The sequence below is a fragment of the Sphaeramia orbicularis genome, chromosome 9 (assembly GCF_902148855.1).
Source record: "Sphaeramia orbicularis chromosome 9, fSphaOr1.1, whole genome shotgun sequence".
Classification (NCBI taxonomy): domain Eukaryota; kingdom Metazoa; phylum Chordata; class Actinopteri; order Kurtiformes; family Apogonidae; genus Sphaeramia; species Sphaeramia orbicularis.
The window spans coordinates 45,851,088-45,862,075 of NC_043965.1; the positions used below are offsets into that span (position 1 = coordinate 45,851,088).

The 10,988-nt window shown below is 38.3% G+C and overlaps 1 protein-coding gene across 1 annotated transcript in view; it reads right to left on the reverse strand.

Moving 5' to 3' along the window:
- Positions 1 to 600: 600 nt before the first annotated feature.
- Positions 601 to 10,988, reverse strand: part of LOC115426353 (uncharacterized) — an 11,513-nt gene continuing 1,125 nt past the window's right edge. Inside the window, exons 2-3 of the mRNA XM_030144421.1 lie at positions 7,740 to 8,390; positions 601 to 4,417 (exon numbers count right to left, since the gene is read on the reverse strand). Coding sequence (XP_030000281.1) covers positions 3,924 to 4,417; positions 7,740 to 8,390 — 1,145 coding nt within the window. The 3' untranslated portion in view covers positions 601 to 3,923. The remainder of the gene's footprint in view (positions 4,418 to 7,739; positions 8,391 to 10,988) is intronic.

Here is a 10,988-nt window from a genome sequence, read left to right on the forward strand (position 1 = left end):
GAAGCAAAACATTTAACTGCGCAACAAATTATGCAAAGATTAGCAAACAGAATGGTGGTGATGTTTGTTTCTATTTAAGTTGTACTTGAACCATTGGTATCATTTTATTAGGGTTTAGTGGGTTCTTCCTCCAGTGGTTAATGGTATATTAGTATTACTAATATACCAATATAATAATATACCAATATACTAATATACCATTATACTAATATACCAATATACCATAATACTAATATACCATTATACTAATATACCAAAATACTAATATTCTAATATACCAAAATACTAATATTCTAATATACCATTATACTAATATACGAAAATACTAATATACCATTATACTAATATACCAATATACCATTATACTAATATACCAAAATACCAATATTGTAATATACCATTATACTAATATTCTAATATACCATTATACTAATATTCTAATACACCAATATACTAATATACTATTATACTAATATACCAACATGCTAATACACCAATATACTATTACAGTAATATACTAACATACTAATATACCAGACTGCAGCTGTTTTGCCTGTGTAACGTTTACACTGTATTTTAGAAAAGAACTGCTGCAAAACCATCAGAAAATAACATTTTATTTGTCTTTCACCCCCTCTCCCCATTCAGTCTGTTAATCACTTGACCCATATCCACTGAGCAGGAGTCAACTTTACATACACAAGTGAGAAATGTTACATAATTTATCTAAAAGGTGCTGCATTCAGTCAAAACACAAGTCACTCAGCTCTGAATGTCTGTGTGAATTATTAGAAACTGGATGCAAAGAAGGGCAACCTTGGGAGTTGAATGAGTTTTTCTCTGTGATAAAAGACACTGAAATCCAATAATGTGCAGCACAGATTTGATCATTTCCTTCAAATCCTCCAATTTACATCCATTCCAGGTTTATTCAAATCACCGTTAAGGCCCATTCATGCTCTACATTAAAGACACATTGACAAGAGCAGGTTTATGGATGTAGTGAAAGAGAACAAAGGAAAAGAAGACGACGATGATGTATATGGACGGAGCGTTCTGTCTGTCCTCTGTCTTTATTATGTCTGTATTTCTGTCCATCCTCTGGGAGTTTGTGGATGTGAACCCAAACAGAGAATACGTTGCAGTACCACTGGGAACCACAGGGGGAAAATAATTTCCAGAAATGGCAGAACTTTTCCAAGAGTGACTGTGTGAGTTGATGAAAAACTAGTATCAACATTAGTAAAACCTCCTCTGTTATCATCATGTTTGTTATTATTGATGGTCTTCTGGGCCAGGTCAAGCAAAAGTGAACATCAGTGTCATCACTTCTCAAATAGGCTAATTTCTCAGCTTAAGAACTCTATTTTATGGAATTGTTTAAAAAATGTCAGTATCACTTGTAGAAAAAAAGATATAATCAATATAAAATCAAACCTAAAAAGGACTAATATATGTAAATGCACTATTAACTTTAATACTAATGTTTTTTCTTGCTTGTATCAGTGATATTTTAAGTCTGTGAATCGGTAGGAACTATTTATTCAACAGTACAAGAATACAGGAAGGTTATGTTCAATCTAATTATTAGTCAAATACGCTCTGCTATTAGCTGTATATATTACTTCAGCTTTAATATGTATGTTCAATAAAAGTTTATTAGCATATTTGTAGAGTTTTAGTTCCAGCAAAGTCTTTTATTCTGATACTGAACAAAGTGACAAACTGCTGTCCCCGTGTCACACATATTTGTGTTCATAAAAACTTATCATTTCAACATTTTTATCCAATATTGATCACAGTTGTAGTTTAACATCATAGCTAAAGCCCTATGTTTCATTTAGGATCAGTTTCTAATGAGAACATGTTTTGTAACCTTGCGTAAAGTAAAAAAAAAAAAAAAGTTATTTAAGTATTGTATGTATGCAATTTAAGTATTTGTACCCCAAAATTGTATTTCTGTAAATTATAACGTGTCATGTGAAAGTACTTACTGAGACCTACTTATACATGTGTGAAACATGGAGATAAGTTATTTAGTTTAAACACACAGACTATTGAACATGAAATGTGTCCCTCTGCTACTGCTTGATCTGGCCCTTCTACTACTTTTTAAAAAACTTTGCTCTTCTTCGTGGTGTTGGGCCAGTATGTTAATTCAGAGCGGCGCCCTCTGGTGGATTGATTGACAAATGCTCATTCAAACCCAACAGCCCGATGCCACCTACGTCATCAATACCGGAAGTAAACAGATACGCCACCATGGAAGGCAAGAGTGGAAGCAAGAGTGACAGACTGTGTGTTTAGCAGCTGCTTTATCAGTGATAAGATATTTTAAAACAGGTTATTAGTGACAGTTTATTGTTTATATATGGTAGACTGTTTTCAAACTCTGAACCCTGCTGAAAGGAAATGCTATGCTGAGAAACTGGCTGTGACTGATGGGTTTGACCCTTACAAAGACACATGCTGAGTGGGAGCAGGAACACCTAAAATTTATAACATTTACATTTTTCAGCTATATTATGTACCAAAACAATCATTATTTTAGATGTGTAAACACATCTTTTTTTTTCTTTTTTCTTTTAACCTTTCTTCATATCACTACCACTACACAAAGTAGACCTGGGGTCACCTGTTGTGGCTCTTCAGTCATGGTTCACAGCACAGCCTGGACTCAGAGGCCGGCTGTCCTGTCGAGCCAGAAGCCCGAGCTGGCCCTTGCGCCTGAACCGCGAAGCAAGGACCGCAATATGTACCAAACCGTTGATAACCTACACCGCTGCATCACTATTGTTCACCACTTTTAATGGTTATATGTAATTTACAGCCGACAGGAGACCGTAGGTCTACTACCATACTCGGTACTCTGTCTCTGGGCACTGAGGTCCTTATATTTTTCTCCCTGGTTGGTTAAAACAGAGGGGGTCCTGTAGAAAGACTTCTCACCATGTCCCGCTCTGTTTGAGCAGCCTATTACTGTGCAAAAGTCAACCATGGCTACAATTATTAAGTACAATTATCTGTCTAACAAACCTGGCACGGCTCTTTCTAGCTTGTGGATTACCTTCCAATATGGCCGCATAAACATAAATCACATGACCCCTGACGTCATGTGGCATCGGTCTATAAACACATCTAATTCTGAAGCCAGTGATGTTTCCACTGTTTGAAAAAGACAAACCTATTTACTACGTTAAGAGCATGAACGGGCCTTTACGCTCCCTTGAATGCAGCAGTTGCAAGCCACTTTAACACAGAGATCCTGAAAAAAAGGTGAGATGTGATCCCACCTTTTTCCACCATGGACTGATTTCCACAGCCAAGCCAAAGGAGTAACAGAGGTGAGACAGGCTGGACTTTTACACAGTGGACCTGCGTTCTGGAATCAAAGGGGTGGTGGCACAGTGCAGTGTATAATGTGACGTCTAACTCAGAAATCCCCTAAGCATAGCGGTGTTGCTAACCTCTCCAGAGTTTGCCCATCTTTCACTGTTCCACCAATGTTAGCATGGATAGAGTCCTCGGCCTGAAGTGACAACAGCTCACGGATCTCGGCGTCTCACCAGTTCGACATCAGTTAATGGTCGTGTTGATATGTTTGTTTACTGTACACGGCTTGCGCTCATTTTTAAATTCCCCTGGTGTGGGGGTCACACACACAGTACGTCATCAAAATGTCACACCTTGGCTGCAGAACGAGAGGTGTTCCTTTTACATAGCATTCCAGAATCATGATTCCACCTTTATCACGGTTCTGTTCCTTCCTCCAGAGGTGTTACAGAGCCATGACAGAGGTGGAACCAAATGATCCACCATTTATTTCATTTACACAGACATCGCTCTGGAATAAAGGTGAAATATTCCTGGAACAGAAGTGCTATGTAAAAGGGGCTATAGTTTCAGTGCCAGTGTCAGTGTGGTCATTTGGATCCTCCTGAGTTTGGGTCTGGAGTGACGGTTTCATCATGGCTGATGGTGTGATTGGAACCGGCAGGAGCAGCACTCCGACACCTACAGCCTCGTTCCTGTGACAACCAGGTGAGGAGCTCCAGGACGCGGATCTCATGCTCCATGCGGGCCTTCTCTCTGCGGTCCTCCCTGTCGGCCTCCTCCCTCTGTCGACGCTCCTCCCTCTGCATCCACTGGGTCAGGAGCTCCTGGTGCCAACGGGCCTGCTCCATCCTCTGGGTCTCCAGCTGCATCAACAGACCCCGGGTCTCCGACACAAGGCTCTGGAAACACTCTGACAGGTGTCGGACGGCCGGTTCCAGGCAGGGGGACTCAGGATGAGGGTGGCTCATGTGGAGGAGGGAGGAAGAGGAGGTAGAGTGAAGGACAGGAGGAGGAGCAGAGGGAGCAGGAGGAGGTGCAACATGAGGGGAAGGAGGACTCAACATAATTTCTCTGGATGAACCTGGAAAAGATAGAAAATACTTCAGAGCCAAAAATACTGATTTATACAACTACAGAGGACAAGAACTGATTCAGAGCTGAAACCAATCATTGATTCAAATCGATTCAAAAGTGATTCCATTACAGTTTCCTCAGTGGTTCCACTGTCGAGTTTCACACGGATGCATATTGTGATGCACATAAATAAATGTATTGTATAAATGGACAGAAAGCAATATATGTGGAATAAAACACCATTATTCATGGGTGCTTCTATGAAACTGGTCCCTAAAAACAGGAGATGGGGGCTAAAAGTTCGAATCAGATGTAGACTAATGTTATGAAGCAAGTTTGGAAGCACTTTGGGTCTATTTTAAAAATAAATACTGAAACTATTTTTCAGATAAAACACATTTTTACATCATTTTACATTATTTTTAATACAAAAATCTGTACGTAACATGGTCAAGAGGACACAAAAATTATACGGTACTATTTTTAAAACCATCTTTTTATTCTCTCACAGGTACATTTTGTGAATTGAACTAATTATGCAAAACAGGGTGTTTCACAAAAATGACCGCTGTTGCAAAATCATTTGTGATTTATATGTGTTTAACTGGGCAGGTTCTGTATGTAACACATGTGGACACAATGGGTTACACACAAAACATGGAATGAGACTGAGATTCATGAAAAACCCACGTCTGGATTAGAAAAACCACTAGGATCATCAAATTTAACACAGTGTCTTTATTTATAGTGCTATATAAGACCATTTACAGTCATGTTTTCAAGATCAAATGCACTGACACCTAGGTAGTTTTTCACGTCCCAATTTTGGTCCTATTTTTGGCCCCAAAAATTAATTAATTTTGGGATGGGTCTGAGCAAGAGTCTAATTTCTTTGCACTTACCTGAGGTCATCATTACTTACATTCTGGGGAGGAATATGTCTAAATTTCTTTTTTATTATTGGGTCTACAAAGCTGGTAAAAAGCCAGATACCAAAATAAACCCAGTTTCATAGAAGCACCCAGATGTCATTGGACTGGTTTGGTGTTTTTTATATCTATAGATATTTATATATATACTTTTATTCTGCTGTTATTGTAGTTGTTATATCAATGTAGATATTTTTTTCTATATCCTTTTCCTTTGGTACTTTTTGTGGTTGTTGTTTCAGCTGGTTCTGGAATAATGGACAAGCTGAATCAATGAAAATAATAAATTCAGCAATTGCAAAAATAATTGATACCTGTAGCTCTTCAAAGGAGTTAGCATTTTTGCCTCATAAGACCACTTCCTTTAACTTGTTTGTCTCAGAATCCAAAATAATCTATTTAAACACCATAACGGCAAAGAACACCGGCTGCAGCATTTCCGTTTCTCTGTGGACTGTGTTAGAGTTAAGAGTCCTTCAGGTCCATGAGGGAAATGACTCTATGATATCAACTTTTAGACATGCCTTCACTGGGGGGTTAAACCAGTACAAAAACTCTAACTCCTTCAGAGCCTCATATGGTTCTGAATAAGTGATCCTCTGTTACATAGATGTCCCTGAACTACTCCCATCACCTGGACATTCAGACACTGATCAGCTCGGTTTCAGTTTCATTCCAACATTGCATCTTTTTTCAGTGGAGTCGGAACGGTAAGTATACAACAATACTGTACTTTCCGGACTATAAGCTGCTACTTTTTTCTCGTTTTGAACCCTGTGGCTTGTACAGCGATGCAGCTCGAGTATAGATTTATACGGGCTAATGGCCACCAGGGGGCGCTCTAGCAGGAAGCGCAAAGGTGAGACAGACAGGGGAAAGAGGTGATGCAAAGAGAAGTTTTAATCTTAACTTTTAACAATCATTTTGCATGTCATGCACAAACCCTCATCATGGAAAACACATGAAGGAATGCATATTTTGCAGCTTTTAAGTTAAAAGCAATCGACGTGTCTGTCTAAGAAGGAAAGTTAAGATTAAAACATGCTGCTAATTTTTTTAATCCTGCACTGTAGTATTTATTTATGTGTATTTATTCTTTTTTTTTTTTTTTAGATTTTTACTGTTATTATCAGATTTTATTATTATTATCTTTAATATAGGATTCATTTTGTAGGATTTTACCATGTACATGGCTGGACCTGAGTACTGATTTTGTTTGATGTATACAGGGTGGAGAAGCAAAATTTACAATGAACATTTAGTTGTTTTTTCTCAGCAGGCATACGTCAATTGTTTTGAAACCAAACATATATTGATGTCATAATCATACCGAACACTATTATCCATACCTTTTCAGAAACTTTTGCCCATATGAGTAATCAGGAAAGCAAACGTCAAAGAGTGTGTGATTTGCTGAATGCACTCGTCACACCAAAGGAGATTTCAAAAATAGTTGGAGTGTCCATAAAGACTGTTTATAATGTAAAGAAGAGAATGACTATGAGCAAAACTATTACGAGAAAGTCTGGAAGATACTATTAAAGAAGAATGGGAGAAGTTGTCACCCGAATATTTGAGGAACACTTGCGCAAGTTTCAGGAAGCGTGTGAAGGCAGTTATCGAGAAAGGAGGAGGACACATAGAATAAAAACATTTTCTATTATGTAAATTTTCTTGTGGCAAATAAATTCTCATGACTTTCAATAAACTAATTGGTCATACACTGTCTTTCAATTCCTGCCTCAAAATATTGTAAATTTTGCTTCCCCACCCTGTACACTACATGTAATGACAATAAAGTGAACCTTGAACCTTGAAATAGAGCTGCAGCACGGAAGTGCCATTGAGCAACAACGGAGGAGAGACATAGAAGGTGTGTGACGTAGTCTTTGAGGCTGTTCAACTGAAGAACACTGAAGAAGATGACTGCAGTGGTTTCAGTGAGCAGAAGGAAGATGAAGATAGAGATCAATGACTTTTCTGGGTTTTTTAACCAACCGTGTTCCTGCCGTTTTACTGCCGTGTTACAGGCACTGTTTGGAAAAAAGCTGTTTAGGTATGGATATAAATATTTAAATAATCTTTCTGTTTACCATCTTTCTGTGTAAGTATCTCATGTGACAACATGGACACCTGCGGCTTATAGTCAGGTACGACTTAAAGTCAGGCGCGGCTTATAGTCAGGTGCAGCTTATATTCCGGTGCGCCTTATAGCCCGGAAAGTACAGTAATTAGAATAAGTATAACAGTAGTAATATTAATAAGAGCAGTATGAATGTAGACTCCACAGCCCTGGTACAGAGGACCTGAAACCTGAACAAGGTGCTTTATTTGTGTTGTGATGGTCCTGAACACACTGAGCTCTGCTTTTACACTGTATACATTCACCACCGTACATACCACTGGGTTCAAGATGAATGGAGGGTTTGCCAAACACTCCATGCCGTCTTTCTCTCAGGTTCTGTGGAAATCCTGTGTTGCTGACCTCAGAATCATCTGTTAACTCTCCTCTGTCCTCCAGCTTGACTTCAGAGTCGAGGCGCCAGGACGGGCATCCTCCTTTCTTTTCTAAAGGACTGTGATGTTGTCTTACTGAGGCTTTTAAAGGACTAAAGCGGTGCTCGTTGATGTCTGTATTTGGGTTTAGGTCTGCTGGGATACTCCCGGTCCTGTTAATGGAGCCCAGTTGATGCTCCTCAATCCCTTCAGGTGAAACCAAACAGGGTGCTCCATCTCCCTCCTCCGTTCTTCGGCCCAACACGGCATCCATCTCAGCAAAGTATTTAAAGGTGCAGGGCTGTGAGCTGTTGATGCTCCTCTGTAATCGGGTTCTCATGTAGTTAGCCTTCAGAGTTTTGACCCGTAGCCGACACTGGTGTGGACTCCGGGAATATCCCATTTCACTCATGCGGGCTGACAGGTGCTTGAAAACATGTCGATTCCGGAGATTTTCTGCCAAACTCTTCTGAACACGCTCATCGCTCCAGGCACAAAGCAGTACCTGGGTTTCCTCCACCGACCAGTTGACTGAACGCTCGGCTTCTCGTTTCCCTGAATGAACACAAATACAGCTCAATAAACCTACGATTAGGGGTCAAACACACTTTCAAGTCACTTTCTCATTACAATTGATACATAAACCTCTGACTTTAACCCTCAAAGACCCAAAAAGCCACTGCAAATATCTGAACTGCTTAATACCTATTGATCCACAAATCCAGGGGTGTCAAATTCATTTTAGTTCAGGGGCCACATTCAGCTAAATTCGAGCTGAAGTGGGCTGAACCAGTGAATCAATAACATAATAATATAGAAATAATGTCAAATCCAAACTTTTGTCTATGTGTAAGAGCGAAAAAAGTAAATTTACTTTATGAAAAGGTTTACATCTACAAACTATCCTTTCAAACAATGTGAATAACATGAACAAACTGAAAAAAAAGTGTAATTTTAACAATATTCTGCCTCAGTTTATCATTTACACATGTACATTATAACTTACAGATCACAGTGGATCTACAAATACACAAAACATTTACTAACAGGCAGAATATTGTTAAAACTGTACTTACTTCTCTTAAGACATTTCAGGTTGTTCATATTTGTTCAGGTTATTCAAATTTTTTTGCGAAATTATACTTTGTTTTGGTGTAAATACATGAAAATATTTACATTTACAAAGAGAAAAATTTGGAGTTGTCATTATTTATATGTTATTATGATAGTATTTTACAGGTCCCGCCCACTTGAGATTGAATTGGTCTGAATGTGGAACCTGAACTAAAAGGATTGGTAACATCTTCAGTGTAATTTTTGCATTTCACAAATTCATCCCAAGGGCCAGACTGGACCCTTTGGCGGGCCGGATTTGGCCCCCAGGCCGCATGTTTGACATCTGTGCTCTAATCCTATCAATACATGTAAATAATTGGTGTAAAATTCAGTTTGTCATCTTTTCACGGTCATCAGATATGACCCATTTGGACAATCAGAGGCTCCGTAGTTACCGTGGCAACACCTTCATCTTCTGCAACATTGATTCACCAGTAAAACCCATGGAGTTGGATCTGTTAGGGTTAGTTTGATTAAATAAACAGCCTAGACAAAAAAAAAAGAACTACCTGGATTTAAATAACCCTTCCATGGGTAAGTACTGCAGTGGTTAATAATGTTTCAGCTGGAACAGGTTATTTAACTGTAACTGATGCAGTGAGTGTCCTCTCATGTCTTTAACGTCTAAAAGATTGGACAATTCCAGGACTGATCAGGATCATCAGGCTTGTGACAGAATGGTTCAGGGAGAATGAGACATCATTTCCACACATGGATTAGCCTCCATAAAGTCCAGACTCTAATTTAGGATGTGATGAAGACTTGATGCAGCGGTCTGATTCTCCATCATCGGTAATCAAAAATTAATGCAACTATGGATGGAAAAAAAATATTATGAGCCTTATTGTGATACTACATAAGCATTATGTGGCAAAAAAGATGTGACAGTGAATGCTTCTCCTGTAATCAGAACCAAAGGTGGTGCAGTCGAATTTTGCATGTACAACTTTTTTTTTTTGGCTGAATAGTGTGTGTGTGTGTGTGTGTGTGTGTGCATGTGCGTGTATACAGTCGTGGAAAAATTATTAGACCATCAAAAGTCATCAGAAACTATGGTTATGCAATCAAGTACTAACTCCTGTGTGTATCATGTGACTAAAACAGACAGAAAAGAAAACATGGAATGTCTAAAAGCATTGTTTTTGTCAGTACAGTGCCATAGATACTTATGTAAGAACTGAAGTGATTTTGGTTATTATCAAAAAAACATGGAAAATGGATAGATATCAGCTCTGAAATTAAACTGTTATGAGCTATTTTTGTTGTTATCATTATATTTGTCCAAACAAATGTACCTCTAGTTGTACCAGGCATTAAAATGAACAAGAAATTAAAGAAAAGAAGGGTGGTCTAATAACTTTTTCCACAACTGTATATATACACACACTTTCAAACTGCCCTTATTGTTGTTAATTCAGCTAAAATTTACTTAGGGGGTCAAATGAGTGGCCATTGTTGTAAAAAAAAAAAAAGTTGTTAGAAATGCATAGAACTGTGTTGAAACAATGCTAATACATTTGTGCACAGACTACTGATATTATTTGACAGTGGAAGCTATATTGTCAGAAATATTGGATTTTGAATAGCATGTGTATGTGAAAACTTTTGCTGGTGGACGGACGTGACATTACCCATGATGATCTGGTCAGTACCAGTACTTTATTAGTAATAAACTTATATACTTACTATTGCTAATTCTCCTCTTATTCATAAATGTTAGTATTGTGGATCTAAAACAATAACAGCTGACACAAAAACACAACATGTGGCAGTGGACGGATGTGACATGGTTGTTACAGATCCCATCATACTGATGCTCGGCAGCCATGTCACCGTTTCCACAAATGATCCCTGTGCAAAAAACTAGGATCAGAATTATTTATTGTATAGTTTATCATCATACAAAAGAGTAAATAACAATATAGAATTGTTATTTCTGTATAAAAATGCTTCTTATTAGAAAACTGTTGATTTAAAAAGTGACGTGTGTCATTCTTAATTTATGTATTGGCGTAACATAAGCAGGATGGATCAGCA